The 27,981-nt window shown below is 46.2% G+C and overlaps 1 protein-coding gene across 1 annotated transcript; it reads right to left on the reverse strand.

Moving 5' to 3' along the window:
- Positions 1 to 1,293: 1,293 nt before the first annotated feature.
- LOC144104427 (venom metalloproteinase antarease-like TtrivMP_A) lies at positions 1,294 to 27,981 on the reverse strand. The gene is made up of 14 exons (XM_077637415.1): positions 27,857 to 27,981; positions 25,145 to 25,332; positions 24,968 to 25,057; positions 23,091 to 23,214; positions 21,130 to 21,204; positions 20,882 to 21,006; positions 17,827 to 17,898; positions 17,585 to 17,718; positions 13,870 to 13,913; positions 11,228 to 11,336; positions 9,225 to 9,392; positions 7,162 to 7,309; positions 2,607 to 2,708; positions 1,294 to 1,439 (listed from the first exon to the last, which is right to left on the reverse strand). Exons 1-14 carry the CDS (start codon positions 27,915 to 27,917, stop codon positions 1,359 to 1,361), a joined length of 1,521 nt encoding a protein of 506 aa, XP_077493541.1. The 5' UTR covers positions 27,918 to 27,981; the 3' UTR covers positions 1,294 to 1,358.

Below are 27,981 nucleotides of genomic sequence, written 5' to 3' on the forward strand. Positions count from 1 at the left end.
GAATGCGCGCCTATGTTAATTTTGAAAAACAATATTTTTTTTCTGAAAAACACAGGTGTCGACGGGGCCTGTCCATAGTTGCTACACTACACACGAGCATTTAAGTCCTGGCAGTGCTGGACAGGGGCGGGCAAATCTATATACTGCGTCTAGATTTTGAGAAAGCGTTTGATTGGGTTTGCAATATAAGAGCAAAACTTAAACTGCAAAGTGTGCTGAAAATGAACAAATTATCCGCTGGTTTGATTCTCTTTTGTCTAGTCGAAAACAGTGCGTCTGTATAAGAAACTTGACTTCTTCACCTGCTCCCGTACATCCAGGAATGCTGCAAGGTTCGGTTCTTGCATATCTTTTTTTTTATCTACATAAGTGCCTCGTCTTTTCACTACCCGGTAAGATGTCGTTATTGATTTATTTATTTTTGCTAAGGATTGCATTGTCCATGAATTATACAATCACTGCATGGTCAGACTGTTCTAAAAGATAACCTTCCTGAAGTTAATAATTCTGTAAGTTTTGGCGTGAGCCTAAATGCCTCAAAATGCAGATAGATGACGACAACAGGGATAAAAGGAATAGTTTGTGCATACACAATCAGTACTGCAGAAATTAAGCGCGTTGACAAATTCAAATGTGTGGGTGTAGTAGTTGACTCCAAGTTAACCTGGAGTGCTCAAGTTGAACATGTCGTTTCGGCGTCACTACGGAAACTATAATTACTTAATCGTCGCCTGAAGCATTCTACTAGTACGACTAAACTTGTAGCTCGCACAACGCTTATTAGGAAACTTTGTTTTCCTTAATTTATTCTCAAGCCTCATCGTTAACATTCAAACTTCCATTTGCGGGTGAGTAGTGGCAGGATGCAACTATTATACTAGTGAACTATAATTACGCAACTATTATTAAACTATTATAAATACTATAGAGGACGCTAGCTGTAGCGAGTCAATCCACGATTGGCGTCGAGAAGTGTAGCACGGGTGGCCCAACTATGGTGCTAGACGTCAACGAAGGCTCCAAGATCGGCTACTGTACATTATAATCTCGGACGCACACAGGCACCATTGCGAAGCGTCTTCTATCTCCGCTCTGAAGTCTTTCATTAGCGCACCACAGCCATTTATAGTTGAGCCTGAAAGGAAAACATAGCCCCGACAAGCCGACTCAACCTGCGCTTGGAGAGTTTCTCTGCCCAGCCTCTATTATGATGCATGGAATATACCCAGGCAAGTATTTCTGGGAAAGTGGCCATGACGTGCTTTTGACGTAGAAAAAAAGACTTCTGGTAAATGATTGAGCAAAAGACTTTTCGTGCTTTTATTTTCTGTTGAAGAAGAAAGCAGCCGTTGGAAGATTCAACGCACCCGATGCCGCCTTATGTCACGATATATCTGCTTCACGTTAGGCCGCGTGGTGCACCTGCCTAAGTAGCAAACCTGGAATGAAAGATGAATAATCAGGTGTCGCGCAGGTAATACCACCGTTCTATTTGGCGCTGCATTACGTGCAGTTAGGGGCAAGCGTTTCTAGTTCCTTTGGCTGCCACCCCGTGGCGCCTCCTGTTGAATGTTCAGAAATCTCCCGCTTACATAATTCATGACGTCAGAAAGAGAATGGCTGAGTGCTTGCAGAACAGCACGTTATAGGCCACTAAGCTTATTCACACTGGCTGGGTGCTGTCCCGAATTCCCGGTCACGTGACAAGTATTCGTAAGTGCAACATTATTAAACACAAGAAAACTAGAGTAGTTCCTGACAGTCTTCTTTAAATTTACTTTCTTACATTCACTACAATTTAAGATAAAATGTGGCGTCCACATTCCTGGACAAAAATTTATAATATTAGAAAACTGTAAGGTATTGTTATGAAAACATTGAAGGTAGCAGTACATTCTTTCGAAAATCTTCCTTTTAAAGCTTTTCTATCACTTGCATTGAGCAGTTAAGACTGCCTTAGAAAAATGATTGGGAACGCTTTTGACGATAGCAAAAGCGTAAATAGAAAAAAATGCAAGCCTGTCGACGGGAATCTGCGGATATATTGCTTGCTATAGTGAAACCAAACAATATATGATAAAACTGCGTTTATAAATTCTTTCCCGCTCAAAAATGCTTTTGTCCAGAATTGTTAGGTATAGACAAGTCCATAAAACCAGCGGCTAGGTCACAACGCGTCAGAAAACAGATTGCTCGTGGTATTCTAGTGAGACCCCTGAAGTTCCTCGCGTTGTGATTAATAAGTAAATAAATCCTTTTTCTCTCTTTTTGCAATTTTTTCTTCATTTTAATTTAATTAATTTTTAAATATTTTATTTATTGTATTTAATTTTTTGTTTAGTTGTTATTTTTGACTTCTTAATATTTTAATTTGTCTTGTTTTTAACTATTACTGATTACCAATTCCTGACTGCCTAATTACTAATCACCCACCACTTAGTAACTGCCAACAGTATATGGGTTATAGCCATTATGAAATTGATGACGTCATAGTGTGACAGATTTCGGGGACGGACGGACGGACAACGATGAGCCATTAAAGGCTTTCGACTTAAGTTTGGAGTGCATTCCCAGAGCGATATGTTGGCACTGAGAGCGGCACTCACATTTTGTGGACTGCAGGAGAATCCGTCGGGTCGACTGAAAATCCACATCATTGAGCTATGCGGCTCATTGCAATACACTTTGCATTTTGGCTGCCCACGGTCCTGTATTGTTAGAAAGAAAAAACTCCACTAGATCAAGTTACATAATTCAGTAACAGCACAAGAGAGCGAAGGAAAAAACGAACAGCAATCGAGCATTTAGAGGCAACTGCACCACTATATGAGACCTCCGCCATATCCAAGGATTCAAATCTATATAAGTGTGAAGTGCACGAAAGATCCTCGGAAGATTAATGAACGCGGTGCGTCGGACAGCGGAGCGCTGCGCGTGCCAGCCCAGCGTTGCGCGTGTGCGCGTGCGAAGGGTGTGTGCGAGGCGACAAAGAGCGTGGCGAGCCCGAGGAGCGGAAAGCTGGCGCGTCAGAAAACCGTGGTGTAAAGGAAGACAACGCAGCGGAGATCGGGTCATTCACACGTGGAGGTGGTGGTCGTGGCGAAAAGCCTTTATTTAATGAAAGAGGTGAGGCTCTTTAAAGAGCCCCGCAATAGGTGGAGTCCTTATTCCGGGACCCCATTGGTCGAAGCCGCCAGCTTAGCCCTCTTGACCAAAGCCTTTTGGGACTGAAGGTCCGAACAGCCAAGCAGCGCCGCTTACCATTCCTCTCTGGTAGGGTTGGGGTGGGGGGGAGAGCTGAGTTGCGCTGGCAAGCCCAAACTATGTGGTAGGTGTCAGCCACCTCCCCACAGTGTTTGCACCTGCCAGCGAACGCGGGATCGAAGTGTTTTAGTACTGCCGGGCACTGCGTTGTGTTCGTGAATAATCGAAGTAGAACGCGTTCGTTTGCTTTCCCCAGTCCCTTTGCAGGGGCCGGGTAGAGGCGATGCCTATCCTTATAAAAGGATGTGATAGCTTTGAAGGAGAGTAAGTAGCTACCTTCAGGTTCCAGGTGCTCAGGAGCCAATGGGAACGCCCGGTGAATGAGTGCTCGGGCCGCCGCGTCTGCAGCTTCGTTTCCTGCAAGGCCCTGATGGCCCGGAGTCCAAACCAGGAAGCGGGGTGTAGGATCGGTATCCCGGCTGCAGTTCCTTAATATTCGTTCAGCTAGAGGAGTTATCCAGCCAGCCTCATAACTGCGACATGCCGAACGTGAGTCTGTTATTATGTGTTTGGATTTTGAATCAGAAGCAGCTAGGGCGATGGCAACCTCTTCAGCTTGTGTTGTGCCTGGGGCTCGAAAGGAAAGCCCATCCACCTGTATTTCTTGATGTATGACCGCGGCCGTGTACCACCCCCCGTGGGTAGGCCCAGCTACATCTACGTAAAAGACACCATGTTTGTTGCCATAGTGGTGCGCTAAGGCTTCCGCCCTAGCCTGACGACGACCACTATGATCCTCCTTGTCCATCTTAGTGGGGAGGGGTCGAACTCTGACGGCGCGTCTTTAGAGTTCGGGCACTCGGACCCGTTCCTGAATGTGAAAATCGTGTTGGATGTGAAGGCGGGCTAGCAAGTGCCGACCCCACTTCGTTTGGCTAGCTTCGTGTATTGATTTGTGAGATGGGCTTTCTTGAGTTCCTGAAAAGTGTTCACGACTCCCAATGCAAGAAGTCTCGCATTGGAGGTGGACACAGGAAGGTCAAGTGCCCTCTGCATCATTTTGCGGAGTATTACCTCAACTTTGTCTTCGTCGTGTTTCCGCAAGGGTAGATAAGGGACCGAATAGAGGATTCGGCTGATTACGAAAGCATGGGCCAGCCGCACGGCATCCCTGCTTCGCAAACCCCCTCTCTTGTTGGAGACGCGACGGACCATACGGCCTACTTGGTCTCTAACTTTGCGGAGTTTGTGCAATGTTGTGTCTACTCTTCTTTGGTTATGGATGAAGAGCCCGAGTATTCGAATCTCTTTGGCCTCGTGTATGGGGCCACTTGTTAAGAAGAGATGCATTTGGGTAGTGTCCTTAGGGGATGTCCTAAGGTGCACAAATTCAGACTTGTTGGGTGCGCACTGGAGACCACAGTGCCCTGCGTAGCGATCCACTACGTGAGCGGCTGTTTGCAGGCATTCCTCCATGCGCCCTAAGTTTCCCTCTGTGGCCCAGATTGTGATATCATCGGCATACAGCGCATGCCGTATGCCTTCGATACCATTCAACTTGTCTGGGAGATGCAGCATCGCCAAATTAAAGAGTAGGGGGGATAGCACCGCGCCTTGTGGTGTCCCCCGCGTACCCATTTGGTACGGACCAAAATCTTCCTCTTGGATTCTGATTAGTGCGGCTCGATCGGTCAGGAAGTCTTTGATATAGTTGAAAGTGTTGCGTCCACAGTTTGTTTCATTGAGGTGTCTCAGTATGACGCTGTGTTTGATGTTGTCGAAGGCTCCTTTCAAGTTTAGAAGGTCAAGTCCAAGGCTAGGACGACCTTGTCATTGTGTGGGTGTTCGACTGGTTGTATTATGTCTCTGTTGAGCTAGGAGGAGTACGTCCTGTGCCGACTTATGTGGGCGAAAGCCGAACATAGTGTCTGGAAATGTGTTTCGTTGCTCCAAGTATTCGGAGAGCCTATCCCGCACCATGGTTTCCATCAGCTTGCCCACAAACGAGGTGAGCGATATAGGCCTCAAGTTGTCTGTGTTGATTTCCTTTCCCGCCTTGGGGATGAAGGTTACTAGGGCTGTTTTCCAATCAAGGGGGAGCGGGTTCTCGCCCTTCCATATAGTGTTGATGTATTTCAGAAGGGCCTCATACGCCTGGTCAGGGAGAATGGCCAGCAGTTTAACTGGGACCTTGTCCCGTCCAGGCGCAGTGCCTCTCCTCATTTTGGTCAGGGCTGCGTTGAGATCAAATAATTGGAACGGTTGGTCCAACTCAGGATTATCTTTGCCTGCGTAAAGATACTCCTGACCGTGAGGGTCCTGTTTGCAGCAGAGATACTTGTCCCTGGGTGTCTCTGCAAGTTGTGTTTTGCTGCCCTTGTAATTATGGAGTGCTCGTTGTAATTGGCGCTGTGTTTCGCCCCGGGTCTGCGCGGGGTCTATAAGGCTGCGGAAAAGCCTCCAAGTGTTCTTGCCGGACATCTGTCTGGCAGCCGTATTACAGCAATCTATCCAATGTGGCGTCGATCTTGTTTTGACTGCCCCAAAGAAACTAGAGCGCTTGTGCCCACTCGTGAACAGCGAGGCAAGGAAGCCAATGTGCACTAAGAACCACCAAAGGAAGTTCGTACCATGCAAAATGGGTGTTGTCTATAAAATCCCGCTCACTTGTGGCAAGGCTTATATCGGGCAATCAGGAAGATGCGTTAATGAAAGGCTGAGAGAGCACCGCTTGGCAACAGAATCCATATCGGCGGGGGGGAATCTCGCGGTGCACTGCAAGCGCTGTCTCATCGAACGGTACCCTGGCGACCCTGACCCTGTACCCTGCACACCAATCTTGCATGAAACAAGCATTCTAGGAACACTAAAAACGCAATCGGAACGGGAAATTTTCGAAGCTATGTGCATTGATAAAGGAGGTTCAAAATGTGTCAGCACCCCATCTGTTTATCTATCAAAAAAAGAATTGTTGTTCTTGAAACGTGGCGTTGCTACTGCCCGTGTGTGAATATCAGCATTTGAGATGTCTTATATTGAATGTTTTTTCGATTAAACGACAGTTGAAGACTAGCGTACGTCCTGTGTATTTGTGTTCTTGTCCCTTGTGTTCACTAAGCGCTAGAAAATATGAGTTCAAGCGGAATTAGCATTCGATGACGCTGCTTTTTTTTTCCTTTGATGTCAAGTGCTCCCGCCTTGAATGCACCGTAGATGACGTCATCATGCGCTCCGCACTAGGCGCTGTGCGCTGCATAGAAGTCTGAAACCGTCGTGGTTTCAATCGGCGATTGCGCCACCACTTCAAATGCTAGCCCCAAAAGACTTCGGAAGCTTTGCCTACAAGTTTAAAATATAAGCTCTCCGCATTCTTAAAAATCTGCCGTTGCCCTTTTTTTACTCGTTTTCACTAACATACAGCTGCGTTGAAGTCAGCAGGCATCGACTAATGAGGAATTAAATTTCCGAAGACGTGTACCAATAAGACCGATTTCTGAACTTGGCTTTAAAGGGACACTTCGTCCAAATCTTGTTCACTAAAAATATATTCTGCGACTTTTTTGGCTAAAATTTTATATAAAGTTTTTTTTCCCTGCCATCGATCCAAAGTCATGACGTGAAGACTGAGGGACTCGTGATCACCGCCTTGAAGAGAATGACGATGCTGCCTAGACTCGGAGATCCGTGCGAGAAAAACTGTCTTGCCGCACCGCAGTTTGCTTACAAAAGCGGCCATGGTGTTGACACTTTTATTTCGTTTCTTTACCTTTCAACAGCTGCGTTTTACTCAAACTAGCGTCTTTCTTTATTACAGTGCCATCGGCTGGCGGTACATGCTAACTTCAGTTCGCCGCCAGTGTTCCGCTATGTCTGGTATAGCCCATAAATCTGCGTGGTTTTTCAATGCGTTGGTTTTCCTTTCGTTATAAAAAAAATGAAATATATAATAATACGTACGGGATTGTATATGAGCTCTCCCTTATCGTTTCTCCTCACATACTTGCAGAAGCTCTGTAGAGTGATCATTTCTGAGGGAAGCTTGAATGTCGTGAACACCTTCTCTCGTTTGAGGTTTATCTCGAGGAGACATTGCCTTCCTGCGTAGCTGCGAGGAGAAGAACAGAATAGGAACAATCACCTGGATGTCTCCTGGCAGCTGAACAGCCTTTACTCGATCGCACAATAAGCACATTTTTTAAGAGCGTCAGCTCTTACTCATCAAGGAGATTTCATGGGGTCTGCTATCACTCTTGATCACAGTGCCATCTGTGGCAGCAACTGTTCAGCACGTTTCGAGATATCGTGAGGTGTCCTACCACCATGAGATCAAAGCGCCATCTGTGGCTGCAACTAGAAAACAGCGCAATTCGCATTGAGACTTGCAGCGCCATCTATAATAGAACTGTAGAAACAACCACCTTCCGGGTCCAAATGATCACGCCACGGTACAATATGGTGGATAGAGGTGGAAGAGTGTGAGTATGACGTCAGGGGACGAAATGGCGGCATAGTTTCGGTTTCTCAAATCCATGATGGCAGCCGTTAAAATCGGTTGCGGCCTCTCATCCCTTTCCCCCTCCCTACACCAAAAATATCCTGAAATGGGTCGAAAAACTCTCCCCCCTCTGCGGTGCCGCTATAGATGTGTACATTCGTTCCGCTATATATATACTCTGACAACAACGGGCACCCATCCGGGGACAGTTGTATACCGAATTTGGTAGGCAAATAAAACCCTATGGCTTGTGGTATAGAAATAAAACCACAATTAAATAATAGGTAAACATTGTATACATGCAATGGCTAATTGAAGCGTAAACATATCGCACCGCAAGCCGAATTCTAGGCCCACCTTGACCCCCCAAACGAAGCAAATTCTGTTTGGGACGTATCTTCAGGGGGTGAAAATCCACAATGCGCAGACATGCATTTCAATTTCTCTAATAGATGGCGCTAGGCGACGATCGTTCCGCTAGGCGGTGTGCTTGCACGCGAAGCCGAGCATTGTGGCAATCCACCCAGTTTCAAAGGGCATTACATACCGTTTCTCGAAACGAGTGGCGCGTTGTTCGCTTTCTTAATCTAGTAAACCAAACAGCTAACGCTCGTTACTTCGCCTTCCAGACGGTGGCGGCCTTTTTTGTAAAGCGCTTGTAAAAGCTATTTAAAAAACAGTTTTAAAGCGCGTTTATTACACGTGGTATGATTGAAGCACTGCTCGTTAAAAATTTGTTTAAATTTTAATGGCTGACGTAAGGATGTCTTTTATTATGAAGGTACGTATGGCGATGAGACTAATTCCCTAGAGCCCCGGTGCTATACAAACGCGATAGAAGCAACCCGCCTGTGATGATTGTGTGTACCATACTGATCTCTGTACTGTTGTTATCGTCCACACCTGCCGCTGGCGGACCCCAGAGATAGTGGTGAAGTGGCACCATTTGAGCCCATGACAGAGGGCAACAAGAATAAATTATTGGAACACAATGTGATTGGGTTCGTTACGTTAGACCTGCCCTGGTGCCTGACACAGTAGTAATGACAAACCGAGATTACATTTTCTAACAAGCTCAAATACTGAACTGCTGGAGCTGGACCCTTTGGACAATCAGCACGTCCCTGATTATCCATGCGAAGGATCTTCAGAGCTCTTAGTCAGTAGCTCGTGAATGAACTGGTTCTTTCTTTCTCTTTCAAACACTAATATTTCGCCTGAAGTCATTCTGCACACTATAGCTATTTTGCGCTGTGCTGCGGTGCCAGTGTGCGAACCAAAGGTTAGTGATGGGTGCAACAATCGACTGGATGCCTGAGCGGCATGACCGTTCAGCCCTTCGCAGAAAGGCCCCAAGCAGCGCAGGTAATCTGCCCAATATTAGAAATGTAGTGGCAAAAGCCGGTTTTACGAAGGACCAGAGTGAAACCATCCATTTGCAATATTGGGCCAATTGCATGTGCTTTACGCCTGCAGTGGCATGCGGAACAGACGAGGACTCAAGTACGGGCGTGTGCCCGCTTACCGCGCCGTGAATCGGATCTGCAGTTGCGTGCAGTACGAGAAGCGGTGGTGGTTCTCGTCCTTGTCGATATAGCTCATGAGGTAGCCATCGTTCCAGGAGCACGAGTAGGCCCCCGGGTGGCCATCCATGTTGCTGATGGGCGGATCACCGTCGTGCTGGGCTCCAAGCCTGCGAATAGGCGAGGAGGAGGATAAACATGTACTTCGTCAGCCTGTAAAGCCTCGAGTCCGTGCAAGGTTGCTGGGGGCTCTTGGCCCTCAGCGACCTTGAGAGCCCGCTCCACGGCCCGGGCAGGAGCTTAGCAGCACGGCCTTCCACTGCTCGGAGTTGCATTAAGACCGGAAGAAGAGGATCCTCCAGACAGGCTCAGATCACGTGATCTAGGGTTCCTGGTACCTGACACTTCGCACATTTTGGGGAATATTGGCCACGGTAGACGGCAGGAAAAAATGGCACTTGTCTAGGCTTGACTTGAGGACGTGGTTAAAAGGACAATAAAGGGGACTAGTTTTGGGCTAGACTGGCAGGTTCGCTTGGCACTTAACAGATTTTGCGGAATATTGGCGAGTGTAGATGACGGAAAAATAATTAACTTGGTCTTTGCTTGACATAAGGAATTCTGATGTAGGGACACTAAGTGGACTACTATTAGGTTAGACTGGTAGGTTGGCATGGCACTTAACACTTTTTGTGACATATTGGCCAGGGTCGACAATAGAAAAAATGAGAGTTCTCTCGGCTTGACATGAGGACTTTAGTGTACCCAGGCTTCGTGCAGCCGTTGTTACAGCAAGTTCAGAATCGCGAGATCTAAACGGCATTCACGCTTTGTGTGCTTGCAGCGGTGGCGGTGAAGCGCTTTCTTTCTTACGTCAGTTGTCGAATTGGCTACTTTGTGCAGACTGCGGGAGTTGCATTTCGAAGTGTTTCTTTTTTTAACGAGCTCATGAAACACGCACGCATACACTTCGTCAACGTGTGAAGCTTTAAACGAGCACGTGATCTTCCATTTTTCCTGCCCAGTGGAAAGGCGAATATGTTTTTAAATGTGCTGAAAAATAGGTGACGAGTACCACATGCATGAACCATCACCATTTGTCTAATTAAGGAAGAAATGAGCGGACGCTGAGGCAGCGATCGAATATTGAGCGTTAACACATCTAACGTAGGTCGCCGGTTCGAATCCCTGTCGTGAGCTAGGCTCTAACTTAACTAGTTAGTTTATGCTGCACGAAGCGCTGAATCGTATGACACCATCCGCAACATTCTGCGGCAAACGGTTGGCCAAAAAATTTTACACGAATGTCTGGCCTGCAAGACAGGGGTGTATAGAGTAAAGCTGAAATTTGGGCGAGTTGGTAAGCATTCATGGTGGGTGAACAGCGCAACAAAAGCGGGACAAAGGCAAGACAGCGCTTGTTAAAACGCTTAAGGTTCAGGTGCTCAGGCATCACGCTGCCGCCTGATAATTAGTTCAATTATGTAACCACCTTGGTTACTCTGGCAACCTCTGGGTTACGATTTGCGTTATAACGCATAATGTTGAGGCCCGAAACACGAGAAATAATCTAACGCTCTAAAAAGTTTCCCAGCGCGAATCATGCACATAGTACGTAAGGCGTCGGCACGCCAGGAAGGGTTTTCCAGGAGAAAACGTTCAAATTCCTGTTGCGTGTTCATCAACGATTAGCCTTGTTTAATGTCTTTAGAAGTAGCACCCCTTATTGGTCGGAGAGTTTTTTTGCCGAGTGGTCATAGAAATGACGTCACGGCAGTTCATTTCTTGCAGGCGCTTTGAATGCTCCAGCTAAGCAGTGACACGTAAGCCCCTTGCACCTGCCGATTTCATGAGTCGCCGATTCTAAGTGCGAATGCGCCATTTCTCCGTGGTCAGGCAGTTCTTGAGCAGTTAGCGCCTTTCGGCAGCAAATCACGCTAAGTTAAAACCGCCTGTTAGCTGAGGAATCGATACGGTAGCATGTCCCGCAATACACATGACTTACACATGAGCGAGTTCATGAGCGAAGAGTCCGATGCCGTCATAGGTGTACGGAGTCTCCTCAGTGATCGCCACTTTCAACTCCATGCAGGCCGTTCCAGCATAAGCGTATCCTATTAGGTCATTCAGGCACAGGTAAGGGAATATGACATGAAACACTTAAAATAGGGATCCTATATACAAACCTTAACGCTATATATGTAAGGGGATATGACATGATACACGTAACATAGGGATCCCGTATGTAAACCTGAACCCTATATTGGTAGGGGAATATGACATAAAACACTTAACATAGGAATCCCGTATGTAAACCTGAACCTTATATAGGTAAGGAAATATGGCATGAAACAGTTAACATAGGGATTGCTTATGTAAACCTGAACCCTATATAAGGAATATGACATGCAACACTTAACGAAGGGATTCCATATTTAAACCTGAACCCCATATAGGCAAGGGAATACGACATGATACACTTAACATAGGGATCCCGTATGTAAACCTGAACCCTATATATGTAAGGAAATATGACATGAAACACTTAACATAGGGATTCCATATGTAAACCTGAACCCCATATAGGTAAGGGAATATGACATGAAACACTTAACATAGGTATTCCATATTTAAACCTGAACCCCATATAGGTAAGGGAATGACATGATACACTTAACGAAGGGATTCCATATGTAAACATGTACCCTATATAGGAAATGGAATATGACATGAAACACTTAACATAGGGATTCCATATGTAAACCTCAACCCCATATGAGTCCTATATGTGCACTACATGGGTCCTTATATGGATCCTAAAAAGGGAAGGCCCTTTCTTATAACGCCTGCTTCCATGGTCGTCCCGTGAAACAAGTAAATTTAATACATTTTAAGTCAATTGTTCCCACACAGAAGGCGTAATAGTATATTTCGTGGGAGGTTGAGTTTTGTCAAAACAGAAAAGAACAAACTTATCATGTGTGGTGCTTAGAATTCCACTTTGGCACTACGGATTATGAAGAATTTACGACGAGATGCTGGACTGACTGCTCCTCATAAAGTGCTCTTGAGAAAGCAACCCGACAAAACAAATGACTTCGTTGTTTCAAACGGCTTGCTTTAACTGAAATATGAACGAAGTAAATATAACGACAGAACAGGGGTCCGGTCTCAATGCAATCGCCACGTGTTGCCGGCCCTTTCATGTTGCGCGAACCTGTAACGTCACACTTGATGTGCCAATTCCAGATGTACGGCGCAAAGTACAGTCGTGGTAAAGAACACAGACCAAACGGTTGCCTTGTGGGCTCTAGTGGGTTAGTCGTTATACATATTATGAGTTTAAAATCTCTTCTAAGCGATGCTAACTGTATTCTTTACCCGTCCGAGAGTCGAAACTTTCATGAATACTGCAAGAGCCCCATTATACAGCGCAGAAGCAGACCCTTTGAGTTCTACGTTCGACAAAGCCTGCATCCACATCTTTTCGTCAAACTACGAGTCCCTTGGCTGGGAAAAAACAGGGGGACTTCTCGCACGAGCCAAACAAATAAGTAATTGCGACGTGCGGAATTACTAGAGTACGCTAGACAAAATGATACCCTGAGGATGTCAATTCATATCCTTTAAGGGCAACTCCGAAGGTTTTATAAAAATTCTGCGCTCATAGTCACGTGATATTTCTTAGAACTTCCGGCTTCCGCCGTAACAGACCATTTTTATTGTTCATTGTGAAACTGCTTCAAAACAGTGCAAACCACAGCAAACCAAAACTCAGTCCGTGGCCAAGGACGATGCTTCGCCTGACACTGTGATGCCATCACAAACGTTACTGTAGTAAGATACAACTTAAAATAGCCGCACTTGGTTAAAATTGGCCATGGCTCACCGGGTCCTGTATTACTGCGCTTACAAACCACAAAAGCAAGTGAAATTAGCTTCTTAATGTATTCAATCTAGCCAAAAGCGAAAAAGTTCTTGAGCTTATAATTTTACCTTTTGATATGCTTCTTCTTCAGGTCACGAGAAAAACTGTAACAACGGACTACTTCATTTCTCGAGGAGGAATTCTGTGGGACGGTCATGAATGCGGGGGGACCTTCACTGCAGACTATAGGAAAACATTCGTACACGCGTTTAATGACTGATGTAACGATGAAAAACGATGACTCCTTACATAAAATTCCTGAGACGACGTAGTACAAAGCTCGAAATTTTGTTATGTTTGTGTTTGTGACGTCAAATCTCGACTGTCAACTATAGATATAATCCGAACTGAGAGCTCGGAAACGGCGAATTTTAAAATTTGTTTCCGCAGGAATCTAATGTCTTTAGCAAGCGTTGTTTTCGGGCTAGAATGTAATGTCTCATGGGTGCCAGACCTGGTGAAAGTAATCAGGAATTAGAAAAAAGCCTTTTCACGACCTTCGGGAAAACAGGTTTTATGGGCTGTGCAGAGAACGTGAGGGAGCTCAATCTTCAACTCTTCCCTGTACTACGAGAACAGCCCAGATTTCAATATGACGGCGGCCATGGACCTCGTTTTGAAAAGGTCTATAATTTTCATTATAAAATGGTTCCCCTGAAAAACTCGGAGGTGCCCTTAGGGAGAAATACTTCGCACCTCGTGTGTCCCAGATATCTTACCTGCAGTTGCACTGTCCCCATTGTAGGTACTAATGATGTCTCGCCTGGAAAGGAAAGAAAAACCGTCTACAGCTGCCGAAAGATCAACTGTTAAGAACTTCAGGTCGTTCTACCTCTTCTAAAATTTAGCAGCGCGCATCCCGGTGCAAAGGGCACATACGCCGCCATCAAGAAAACATCAAAACAAGTGGGCTGACCTATGAATAAACCCGAAGCACCCGTGTTTTTCACTATCACTCTAAACAGGAATGTGCCTATGTGAGTGCAAAAAGAGAGTAAACTGTCCTCTAGCGCGCACCCTTTTATAAAAGGAAGGGAACTAGAGGACAGCTTACTTCCCTTTTTACTCCTTTCTGTTTAGAGTGCTAGCTGACTATACGTTGTTATGCCTGGCGGGCCTTCCCGCCCAAATGAATAAGGACGCAGGATCCTCGACCAGGATTTCCAGAAAACCAAAGAAACGTGACTGCAAAGACTGGCGTTCGCGGAAGGAATGGCAGAGGCAGCGACGACAATAGCGTCCCCACGTGGTCGTGCATTCCATCGGGTCGACGAACAGAGCGTTGTCCTCATTAGTCACACTGGGATTGAAAATTGGCCGACAGCTGCGCCTTCGACAGAGGTTCCGCGTTCCGGTCATCAGACGACGAAGTGCAAGGTCTTTCAAACCCTGCTGGGAGACAGCCTGACATTCCTGTGCCACATGGGCCCGCATTCCTGTACCACATGGGCGCAGTCCGAACCCACATGCGCGCCCACGTGAAAGCTGTGTTGACGACAACGTAACCGTGTCCTGTTCCCTTTCCATCAACCGAACTGCGAGAGAGCATCAGGAGCGCCCTGCCGCGGGCGGTACCATCAGCGTCATCGTCTGATTGGACATCATTCTTCGAACTGCATTCCCCAGCCAGGGATCTGGGGAATACGAAGGGTATTTAATGACCTGCTGCTTTGGTACCAAAGGGCCCCTCTTGAGAGAGACCCTTTGCTGGGAGAGACTCCCGACCGCGAAGAAGCTGCCTTCACTGAGAAGCACTCTCAGTTGCTTTCACCTGTACAATATGTAAAAAGCTTTTGTATAAAGTTTTCCTTGACTTTCCCTTCGTAACCACGTCTCCGATGCTCCTCGTCCCTTCTCTGGCCCGACCATCTACCTGCATCCTAACAACTGGTGGCCGCGGGGTCATGACGCTACTCCATCCCGACAGTGTACAGGCACAGCCTGTTCTCAGTGACTTAATAGTTAGCCTTCGCCGTGACGGCTGGAATATTTTTGTCCTACGACACCTATGACCCAACGCATGAGTCTTTAGGCCAGAGTTTTAAACACGCTGTTCGCGGGTTCTCGTCATGCGACTTCCTGATTATAAAGATTTTAACGCGAAAGCGTTAAGGTTCCCGTGTCGCAGAAAATTCTGTTTAAAAGCAAGGAATCAACAAAATTAAATTGAAATTGATTTTTAGGGAAAGGAAATGGCGCAGTATCTGTCCCACATATCGGCGGACACCTGAACCGCGCCGTAAGGGAAGGGATAAAGGAGGGAGTGAAAGAAGAAAGGAAGAAAGAGGTGCCGTAGTGGAGGGCTCCGGAATAATTTCGACCACATGAGGATCTTTAGCGTGCGCTTATTGAGCTGAAAAGAAAATTGGGATAACTCGAGCTTGGGTAGCAATTAAACCCAGGACTTCTGGATTGCTAGCCTGGCACGCTACCCGCAGGCTCTTTGGTTCCAGCTGAATAAAGGTGGGCCTAGTGAATACTTTGTGGTCTAACTTTGTGAAGTGTCTTAGAGACATGTACTGATGAGTACATGACTAATTATGAGTATGCTAATTGAAAATCAGGTAACTGAGCAGGCGATGCGAACGAGACCCGATAGCGCTGTCACATTCCACTCTTAACGGTGAAGTTTAAGCGTCCCCCCTCCCCCAATTTATAGCGTATGCCCCGGAATCGCTGTACTACTAACACACCACTAGCAACGCTGACTACCCGTGGGGGAGTTGGGGTTTGGGGTGCCAGTTTCGCGCTTTGACGGAGCAGCTTCGTAAGGCCTCTGCCGCTGGCTTTCCGTCCAATATCAAAGGTTAAGCCTTCACACATACCTCCGGTTTTTCAGCCTTGCTGTGAAGCGGCGCTTCTGCGCCAAAAGAAGGTGGAACCAATGCTTTCAGCTTGCCATTTCTACGATACAACTGATGAAGCTCCTATGAAAGGCTATGTGATTGGCTGAGATTCTTTATGTTTGGTTTTATGGCGTTTGACGTCCCAAAGCAATTCGTGCTGTCAGGGACGCCGTCCGGATAATTTCGGCCACCTGGGATTCTTTAACGTGCCCTGACATCCCGCAGTACACGGGCATCTACCATTTTGCCTCCATCGAAATGCGACCGCCACGTCTTTCGGTTCAGCAGCCGAGCACCGTAATCACTGAGCCACTGCGGCGCCTGCGTTTTTTAGGTGCTTTTGGGTAAAACACTGAGTGAGTGATAAAAAAAAAACGTATTTGCGACCTGGAACGATTTTTTTCCTCTGTGGTGCAGTAATAGTAAACTAAAAAAAGGCAAATTTCATCGCAATGGCACAAGAATAACGTCTCGGTGATGTCTTCAGATGCAGCCGGCGTTTTCTTTGTCGTAGTCTAGTTCTCACGGTTGGCAGAAAATGAGCGAAAGCCAGCTTGTTCAAGTGCTCAAATCCTCTATACTACATCATTACAGACAACCGCAAGAAGGTACATTCTATCAAATATCCGACAGCTCCTTCCTTGTGCTGCAGCAAATATCACGGTAGGAATTCATGCCCGCCGAATAACATCATGAACCTAAATCCCCCCTAGCCCACTAGTGCGTGCAGTCCTTTTCAAAATTTCCTGGGCCAAGGTGTCTTCTGCTGGACCATTTAGTCTAGTCGCACCTCTTGCACTCGAAAGCTCAGAGAGATTGAGAAAGAAAGTTCTCTTTATCATCCAGAAATCTGGAGAGTGGGAGATGCTATACGACCTAGGGAGGGGCCCATATTCAAACCGAGCGGCATGAGAAATTTCAGTGGGACGCTACGTGTGCACTACTAAACATCCCTACGGGTAATACGGACTGTGATCAAGATTTTACAGAAAAGAATTTTCATTTCTTCATTTCCAAAAACAGCTGAGTCGTACTGCGGCAAATAATTTAAAATTGAATTCAACGGCGGTTTCCATCAACGCGTCCTGCCAGAAGGGAGCGGCGACGCAGTTATGTATTGAATGAAAATACTTTTAGAGCGCAGCTCGCTGACGCACGTTCCTGGGTTGTGCAGCGTGCCTCGGTGTAACCGAGAGCGGAGCGCAGGAGTGGGTGAAACACAGCAACAACGAAAAGAGCGCGAGGAGGAAACCGGAGGAAGATGGTACTCTGGTACTGCAAAGGCAAGTTGCGCGGCGGCGAACGAGTAGCGTGCGTCACTCTCAAAAGATGGCGCCAGAGTAGCGGGCTCTGTAAGCGCGCTAGTCGCTCGCCCAAGGCGAGGCTCATCGATAGCGGAACGCTGTCCGCGCTGCCGAAGTCGAAATCTAGAGCCGCCTCTGTTGGTCACTGCGTGATTCGTATGCGGTCGCCTACCGGTCGAACACCACTGCAGACGATTAAGCTTATCGCATTACCGATAAGCTTAATCGTCTGCTAATTTTTGTCCTCTAAGAAAGGCTGCTATTTATGCAGAAGAGCGCCTTACGCAGTGACTGTGATCGATATGTCTGTGGATGTGAAGTAGTAGTAGTTGCTCAGCATTTTAGGCATGTTGTCCAAGGTTGTGGCGTCGTAGACATGCTTGTTTCCAGACAGGGCCATATATATCTCATTTTGTTCCTGCGGAAAAATACGAGAGTTACAACAAATGAGATGCTCTTTCTGTAAGTCCACAGTTAGTCCACGCAGGCTGTCGCTTTAATCTGTAAAAATAAAGATTTTACTCACATTCAGGGCGACAATGTAGACTGGTCTCACCCAGACGTACGGATCTGTGACTGATGTAAACCTGAGGTTCACCTGTGCGCACGAAGACTGGCGTTTAGTGTTCAGTCATAGCCCAAAACAAGGAAATAAAGAAAACTAATGGTAAATGGTGGCAACCCGTACTTTTCGGTAAATGCGTCACGAATTTGATTCGACTGGCGGAAAGAGTTTTCAACACAATTTTCTTGGCGATAAATTCGTTTGATGCCGGACAAACGTCAACACAGCCAAAAAAGTCAACATAATCAATTTTCACGTACAACGATAACTGAACGGAGTTGTTCTCGGTGTTTCTTAACGATGGCGTCTTTTGAAGACGGCGGAGCGATTCGTGCCCCGTGGAACTAATTAAGGTGGCTCTTCGTAGGTGCCACCCAAAGCCTGAAATTCTGGACCGGTCTTATCTGTAGCCGGTCGCGCCCCCACCCTAGGTCTGATGGCTTCGTGATTATTTTCCTACCCTAAATTTCCTATTTTACAGATGTAAGTCTGTTTCGGAGCGAAAGCTCCACTTCTAGCATGCAAAGCTCAAGGTCATGTCTCGTTGAGAAAATGACCTTTAAAGGAGCGAAGCTGGTTGCTATGCGCAGTACCACTTGACTCAACGCGCTTCGCTACCACGGCTGCGACGAGGAGAGCCGGTGACGCTCGCTCGTTCGGCAGGTGCGCCTAATCACGTGACTCCTCATTGGCTCGCTTAGCCTCACAGCTGAGGCTAACCGCGTGACTCACGTTCGCCTAAATACAAGGGCGGGTGCTGCTTGGTGTTTCACTGACCCATCGAAGAGCCACGGGCGGGTCCGAGCCGTGCGACTGCGTATTGACGACGACACCACCCTGCAGATTCTGGGCGCCGAGAAATAGACTTAGCAAAGGAAAGTTCCCGGAAACATGCTAGATTAGAAGCAGAAACTGACGATAATGCGCAGAGAAGATCAAGGTTCACCCAGTGTTGAACAATATAGACTGACCAAGGCTTGAAAAATAAAATACGAACCAAAGCTAAAGTGTGTCTAAGCATGCTTAACTGAGCTTTCGCTCTGTATAACCAGGTTCAGCCGAGTTGAACCTAGGCCAACATTTACTTGCGCAGGCGCTTGAGCGTGAGGTCGCACTCAACGAGAGGGTGAAGGCAGTGGTGTGCTGAAGGCTTGAGAGAAGTTTCCCGACTCGAGAGGAAGAGAGATCCGGTGTTTGTTTTTGATTTCATTGGCCGGACCCTGGGTTCGGGGCTGTGCCCATACCAGGGCGGTGGTGACCTCCTCGCATGCTATCTTTTATTGGTTGATTGATGCTCGCGGACTGGCTACTGAAAGTGACCGCCCCAGTTCCTTGCCTAATTAGGACTTTAAAATCACCACTGAAATGATGAGGCGGTATTCCGGTTTGAGGAGGGAACCATCCTTGGAATGTTTATGGTTTCATCATCATCATCAGCAGCAGCAGCATCAGCCTGACTACACCCGCTGCAGGGCAAAATCCTCTCCCATGTCTCTCAAATTAACCCTCTCCTCTGCCAGCTGCGCCAACGCAATGCCTGCAAACTTCCTTATCTCATCCGATCACCTAACTTTCTGCCGCCCCCTGCTGCGCTTGCCTTCTCTTGGAATCCACTCTGTTAACCTTAAGGACCAGCGGTTATCCTGCCTTCGCATCGCATGCGCTGCCCAAGCCCATTTGTTCCTCTTGATTTCGACTAGGATGTCATCAACCCGCGTTTGTTACCTCACCCACTCTGCCCGCTTCCGGTCTCTACCTGATTAATGAGGAATCCCACACCTAGTTCTCGTCTATCCGCTAATCCGCGATAGCGCAGTAAGCGCCCATCCTTTAGTACTGTATGCGCCTCACCTGTCCTAACTTCACTGAGCCCTATGACATCCTTTTTAATGCCCGCTAATTCCTCGAACAGCACTGCTAGGCTACCCTCACTAGATAAGGTTCTAGCGTTGAACGTTGCCAGGTTCAGATTCCAGTGGCGGCCTGTCCGGAGCCAGAAATTCTTAGCACCCGCCGCTGGGTCACAGGTCTGACCGCTGCCTTGGTCAGTTGCTCCGCAGCCGCTGAGGAATGAGGGCCGAAGGTTAATTGGTTTAACGTCCCAAAGCGAATCAGGCTCAGGCTCAGTGAAGGGCTCCGGAAATTTCAACCGCCCGGAGTTCTTTAACGCGCACTGGCATCGCACTGTACACGGGCCTCTAGAATTTATTAATAATTGGTTTGGGGGGAAAAGAAATGGCGCAGTATCTGTATCATATATCGTTGGACACCTGAACCGCGCCGTAAGGCAAGGGATTAAGTAGGGAGTGAAAGAAGAAAGGAAGAAGAGGTGCCGTAGTGGAGGGCTCCGGAATAATTTCGACCACCTGGGGATCTTTAACGTGCGCTGACATCGCACAGCACACGGGCGCTTTAGCGTTTTGCCTCCATAAAAGCGCAGCCGCCGCGGTCGGGTTCGAGCCCGGGAACTCCGGATCAGTAGTCGAGTGCCCTAACCACTGAGCCACCACGGCGGCCCCTACATAGAATGTATCGCGGCTATTCTTAGGCTCTAACGAAATGTTTGGGTCGGCGAGTAAGGTACCACGAAGTCTCTTCTGCGTTGTCTTCTACGGGTACGCCTCCAGTTGTCTTCTTCCAGCCGAATTATGCGATTGTAAGGGTTTCGATATGTTCTGAAGAAAGTTAACATCAGAGTTGACCAAGGTAATTGTGTTTGCTAAATTCTAAAAACTGATATGGCCATTACTAAAGACCGGCTACAAATCTCTAATTGCAACTAGGCGCCAAACTCCAATAGTAGAAAATTAATTTTTAAAAATTACCTAACCAGCTTAGAACTTAAAACAATTCACCGGTTTTCTGGTGTCCGCAAACAATGGTAATACTGTGCTGAAAAAGCCATATTTTCACCCCAAGAACCTATTTTTGAGAATTGCTCAAAGTCTTCGCCTAAAAATCTGGTATGGTCTTTAATGATTCTAAAAAGTAGCTTGCGATTGTTTACGATACTTACGCATGTTACAAGAACTGTGATGTAGCGCAGTATCAGCGAGTAATTGTAATTAAATTGTGCGCTGAAAACTGAATCAGTAAAGATGGTGAGCTCGGGATAAATCGCAGCCACCTGTCTTTCTTCGGCTGGAAAATAAACAAAAATCAAAATGATTAGCCGACGTTAGCTTCAAGCTGGCTGCGTAGTTATAAAAAGAATTTTCTGCGCATGCAATTTGCCCCCACCTTGATCTTACGATGGCAACTTACGTATGAGAGCTTTTTCTTCGAATGTGCTGTTACTGACATTCAGCTGTCTGCCTTGTAAATCATTGCGTCGAATTCCTGGAAGTATGCATTTATGTTCTGTCATTCATTGTAAGCGGAGTCGCACATAGTTCTGATCAAACACAAGATACTTCACTGCATGGTCTACCGCGCACTGTGCCTATGCTCTCTCTCAAAAACATTTGGCCATGCTGTTGCAGCTCTAGCTCGCGCTAGCAAATCAACAACAGCTCACTCGCGAGAAACTTTGATCTCGCATGTAAGGATGATTCGCAGCTGGTTATAATAATAATAATAATAATTGTTTTTTGGGGGAAAGGAAATGGCGCAGTATCTGTCTCATATATCGTTGGACACCTGAACCGCGCCGTAAGGGAAGGGATAAAGGAGGGAGTGAACGAAGATCCTTCATTTCAGCGACAGCAATACGCCGGCGTACATGGCAAAAGTGCGGGCTAATCACCCTTACAGAAATTTCTTTAGACAGCCTATAGACTGTTCATGAACTTCTGTCTGTAAAGTCTATAAACTTTCTATAGACAAACCCTAGAAAACTGTCTATAGGCAATACAAATGCTAAGGGCAGTTTATAGACAATCTATAGATTTATGGTCATACACATTTAGTCGACTTTTGTATACAGACAGTCTATAGACTATAAATAGACAGAAGTATCTACAGGAAGGCAATTTAGTCTATAAGATGTCTATAGAATGTCTACAGACCATTTTTGTAAGGGCACGCGCCATTCTAAAACGAAAAATTCAGCCCCTGACCTATTGGAGCTAGCTGGCTAGCATTTACTTAAGGGTTAAGAGGTTGTGAGAGGCCGTGTGCAGTTGTTCCCGCCTGTCTTTACTCACAAAAGGTTGGCGTACGCGAAATGAGAGGTGTCTAATCGGCGAACAAGGATTTCGGAAACACAAACCTTTTCCCTGTCCACGCACTGCGTCTGTACACCGGAGCACGGATATATTGAGCCCGGATATTTCGAATTATTGGCTATACTGAAAACACATATTATCACCTTGAAATTCTCGCGAAAAAGTACCGGGCAGTATATCGAACTCCGATTTCGCCAGTCATTCGATATATCGAATGGCGCGCCGCCCCCTTGCAAGTGGTGTTTTTCCCAACGCCGCTCTTCGATCACTCTTCGGTCGAGATTATGATCTAGTTGAATGTAACTTCTGGAACGAAGTAATTGATTTTATCGCTTATATCGCCACTGCGGATGATAGGAGGACGACACAAGACATATGCTGGAATACACCAGATTTTTTTCCCCCCGAAAAATCACCCACGTCTCAACGTCGTACTTGCACCACCCTCTTCAGGTTTGGGCAGCTGTCTGGGCAAACCGGTGTATCGTGACGAAAAGTAACGCTCGATCAGACCGGACAACGACAACTACCCTTATCAAGTTAATTTCTAGTTCGCCGGACCCTTTCGTATTAGCGCATGTGGTATCCTCTTCGTTTTATACGCTGACTATTCGAAGTGAGTTCAATTTTCTGCTACTCACTTTTTTCTTTCATTTTTATCCCCTCACCACTTTCCCCCGTGTAGGGTAGCAAACAGATTATTCTTCCGTTTAACCTCCCTGCCTTTCCTCTTCTTCCTCCTCCTCCTCTTCATTTAATCTTGTCTGATCGAGCATACACTTTTTGTCTTCTGCCATGTGCGTTCCTTTTCACGCGGGGTTACTTCTCCCGTCATTGCTGAAAGTTTTGACATTCTGTGCATGTTCTACTCTGCCTCATTTCATGAAGCGAATATTCGGGACAACGAACTTTGACAATATCGAATTTTTTTGCGGGCTATCGGAATTGACCCAAATTAGTGTTTAGTGTAGACAGAAGACAAATTTTTTGAATGGAGGCGACAGCCGTTTGAAAGGGCTCAACACAGCACAGGGGGCAAGAACTAGCGACGCGACTTACTGTGCATTGGATCGTTCTCTCGCTTTTCCTCGATCTCGAAGAGCAAGTGTGCCACGTGACCCTCAGAGGAACGTTCGGCGGCTGGAAGTGGTCGTATCCTGAAACGAGGTCCTACTACTCCCTCCTGTTTAGTGAGTCCGAAATGAGAAAGAAAACCATATTTAACCCACAAAACGAAGTTTCATTTTCACAGAACTAGAGGCGCTTATAGTTGTGAGCACGAGGCACCCACAAAAATACACTTGGTCGTATCTAACGTTTCATATTTGGCCTGAGTATCAATGTCCTTTCATTCCTTTAGCAAAGTAAACTTGACACCAGGAACCATTAGGAGCGCAAACCTTCGCTTCACGGAGAACAATTTAGCTGGAGAAGAAAATGGACGTAAGTGTTGTCAAAAAACGGGAGTTACTTTTCCTGTAGACCTATTTCAATACCAGTTACCGCTGCAACCTGAAAGGAAGGCCGCTAATGGTCACCTCCTTGGAAGCGTACACCAGAGAGGAGTAGTGCGCGGGAATTTGTTTTTTGATAAGTGAGCCTAAAAAAAACGGCTGGTATTCACAGAAGAATCAAGGCACAGCAATCGACTACCCGTGTGTCTCTTCAGCATCCTTAGCAGTAACATGAAAACTTGAAATGTGGTGCTTCGGCAATGGCTGACACTACACGCGCCAGACGCCTGTGAACTTTGACTTCGCCCAAAAGTTCTTGATGCTGTTGAAGCGATGATCCAGCACAACCGGCGGTTACCTATTGATGAGGTGGTACATGGACCTAAGATGTGTCGTGGCACCGTGCATGAACCCCAGCAGCACAACTGATCGGCCTAATATCGGAAATATATCGGCGAACACCGGTCCTACAAAGGGCTAGAATGAAACCAGCCATTTATTATTATTATTATTATTATTATTATTATTATTATTATTATTATTATTATTATTATTATTATTATTATTATTATTATTATTATTATTATTATTTTCAATGTTGGGCCAGCAATCTAGATCTACTTGCACTAAAGCAAAGGTTCAGTTAGGTCGATACCACAAAAACTACTCCCAACCGAACGAAGGCGATATGGAGGCTTGTTAGACGCTGTTACGGTGAATTAAAATCTCGAGGAAATGACCCCCTACCGCGTACCGTCCCAAGAAACGAGTTCTAGGACCTGACTTCCGGCCAGAGACTAAATGAGGAAGCAAGCAGTCATGGCGTTCATCATCACCGAAATCGTAATTTCGAAGAACACCGTCGGCTGGTAACCTGATACTGGCGCTGTTCTTGGACCATAAATGGCTAAAAGTGGAGCATTGCATGCCCATGGGATTCATGTACACAGTGACTGGATTCTGCAACCTGCTCGAGCACTGTCTGAAAGCTGCACTGAAGTGAAAGTGCTACGGCTTGGTGAGTTATAGTGTGCTGTACCAGTAAGGTAATGCGCGGCCACAAGCAGCTTGTGAAACAATGAATCTGATTACAACTGTTCTCCTGGTGTGACTTCCCAACCCAGTAGAATCACTCGGCCTAGCGCCTAGAGCTAACCACATTTTAGGGCCTATTAAAGAGCCACTCGGTGGCAGGAAGTTCAGCACGGGCGATGAGGTGTAAGAACGGTGTATGCAAAGCTGAACGGTCATCGGTGAGGCGGTGGTGCACCCCCCTTGAAAGCACTAAGCACCGAGCTGAAAAAATGATGAACTTTTCGGTCTAACTGTGCACTTTTTACAGAAGAGAAAATTATTAAGAATATTTTTACTGCATCTTGTACATGTGTATACTTATGTGCTTGTGTGTTGTTCCCTGGAAGCTAGTGACAGATCATATGTCCAGTCACTTAGTTGTTGTTAAAGAGGAAAACGGTTTCATACCACTTGGAAGCCATCATCGTGCGTGAGATGAACGGCGGCCAGTCGCTTCGTGTCGTGATAGAGATCCTTCTCAGCATCGACTCCCGGCATCTGTTCGATTGCAGCGAGGAACGTAAGAAAGATGCACGCATTCAGTCACCTCAGAGTCTTTTTCATCTCGTTAGCCTTATTACTTACGCTCATGGCCACTTCGTTGTTGTCATCGTCAAACCCAATGACTGTGACCTCGTCTCCAAACAGTGAAGTCTTCTCCAAGTTTAGTACGAGATCATCGGTGATGCGAACCACCCTCTCCCCGGTGTCTGCCCTGCTTTCAAGGTGCAGTGGATACACGATCCGCTCGCTCAGAATCTTAGATGCGGGTGCTGCATAGTGAGAGGGCACGCAGACAGAATGAGAACCCTTCTTTATAGCGCATAGAAAAAAAAAAGACGGAGACCTTTGTCGCGCGACAGAACCCAAGACACGAGGCTCTGTCACATGGCACAACACGACAAGAGCGCCAGACACACGACAGAGGGCTGTGTCGCGTGACAGAAATACGACAGAAAATTCTGTCGTGCGTTTTTATCGGGACGGCTTTACGTATGCCGAACGACATCCCACAGTAAGCGATTTGAAAGGCCAGACCACCTATTAGTCGAAATTATAACGAACAAGGATGCATAATGCGACGCTATTTGAAGGTGATCACTTCAGAGGGAACGTAGAATAAACTACTCTAACCAGCTTTCTTTTTACGAAAAGGATGAATGAATGAAACCCGTTAGCTCGGCTCGATCGTTGATTCCCCTGTTTTGTGCCGTCGTTTTTAGAGGAGAGTAAGGGACTGAACATTAATAGTTTACTGATCGTGTTTGCCCACAGTGGCGCTAATAATTTCAAAATAGTGTTAGACTATAAACCAGACAACACTTTATTGCTGAAAAAAATACCTTAAAACACGTCGGAACAAAAGTGTAGGGGGCGCGTCGACTGCTTTATCAGCAGTATATTCTGACAATTTATTTTGAAATACAGCTAACAGCCTATCTGGTCATTCATCATATGGAGGGGGTCTAATGAGGAACGTATGATAATAAAAATGACAATTAAAAACACTCTTATGAAGTGTTAAGATTTTACGAAGCTAACAAGGGTATGTGAGGTGAGAGTGACACCTCTCTTACCACCGCAGAAGATTTGAGGTTTGGGGATGGCGTAAGTACTCCTCTAAAATGCTCAAAAACGGATGCTATGTGCTAGCAACTTTTGGCGCCCCCTTGTACGTTATGCATACTAAAATACCTATAAGACAGGCACACAACAGAACAAATTCATATTTAAAATATCGTTTCATTAAACCGAAAGGGCTTCTTCTAAAGCAAAACTCACATTTTAAAGGGCCCAGATTTTGTATAAACCACTCTTTATGTTGCCTTCAATCAATTACAGCCGTCACACACGAAAGTTGCGTGAAGAGCATTTTTACCTAGTCAAAGGTTAATGTTTATGTGGCATTTCTGAAGAGCGTCCGCTTCGCAGGCTAACGAAATTTACAGAACCTCAAAGCCGCCAATCGTTTTTGAGATATTTGCTGAGAATCTTCGGCCTTTCCTTCGCTGCTCCGATTACGAAATGAAACGAACGACTTCCAGAAGTTTGCCCATCTTGAGCTCGAGAAAAGTTACCCTTCACTGTAAACCAATCTGTTAAGAGTTAAGAACGAAAACCACGCAAAGGACGATACACAGGGAAGAAGTAGACAGGACGAGCGCGGACTTGCGCTCGTCCTGTCTACTTCTTCCCTGTGTATCGTCCTTTGCGTGGTTTTCGTTCTTAGTTCATGGATTACCAACTAGCCCCCCATCGTACACTCCTTCAACTGTTAAGAGTGTTTTGATGCGTATAACTTATAGCATCAACCCTACCATGAATTGCTGTAAGGTGACTAACTACAGATCCTATGTCTGTTTTAGCTATGACTCCCATATGATGAATGCCTTCGCTTAATCCCATCTAGTAAAAGCGTTTTTTAGGACATTCGCATTGTTCAATAAGTGTGGAACTTGTACTCTTTGCTTCGAAATGTTTGGTTATTCCAATGATCACATCAAAACACCGGAGGGAACGTTTCATTTTGACTGACATGCTTCTTTATAGATATGTTATGATTTGCTGACTAATTTGAGCTGCATTACTGACTAAAAAAGGCTACAAGACCAAATATAACAAGTCTTAGTCTAACAAGCCACATACGCTCGATAGTTTTGTAATCCGATTGGCCCAGTTGTCGCCTGTACCGGCACATCATATTATAAATAGATTATCAGTCACTTGCGAAATACCCCAGTATTTCCTCTCCAGCTGCATATATACTTCCATTCTCCAGCACTAAAAAACCAAGATCTTTGCTGGCGTATGTTGGATTTCTTACCGATGGAAGTAAATGAATGGGTTTGGTCAAATGTTGCTTTAACCTATACGTCTCATATTTGTAACGGTGCAAATGAAGGCACACACAGAGGGAGGTAGACAAAACGAGAACTGGTGTATTCCTCTCTCTGTGTGCCTTCCTTCGCGCTATTTCAAATATGACCATGGACCATATGCAACCAGCCAAACTTCGTACGCTAGTGCAGCACCTTTCGCACAAAACTTATTCGAAGCTTGCAGGTATAAATAACTCCTCCACATCATAACGCTGTTTCCAGTGCTTCGTTCATGCATCATCTGCATTGTCCACATGTGCGAACTCTAACCTCTATAGGCGGGGGAAAATTCCTGTACTCGAGAGATAAATACTCTCGCCTGGAAATATAGCAAAACGTTGAACACATTTTTTCGCCACATCCGCTTCAGGAACTTATCTCCAAGTAATCTGGATCTAGAAACTGAGGCGTAAATTACCTGCGAGAACATTGCGGGCCAGCTGGGCCGAAACGCCGAGAATGAGCGTCAGGGCGATCATAGCGACCACAGGGAATGCCACAGAGTGCTCCCAACTACCGCTCTTTTTAACGTTACACCCGACA

This window comes from Amblyomma americanum, chromosome 9 (genome assembly GCF_052857255.1).
Source record: "Amblyomma americanum isolate KBUSLIRL-KWMA chromosome 9, ASM5285725v1, whole genome shotgun sequence".
NCBI classification, from domain to species: domain Eukaryota; kingdom Metazoa; phylum Arthropoda; class Arachnida; order Ixodida; family Ixodidae; genus Amblyomma; species Amblyomma americanum.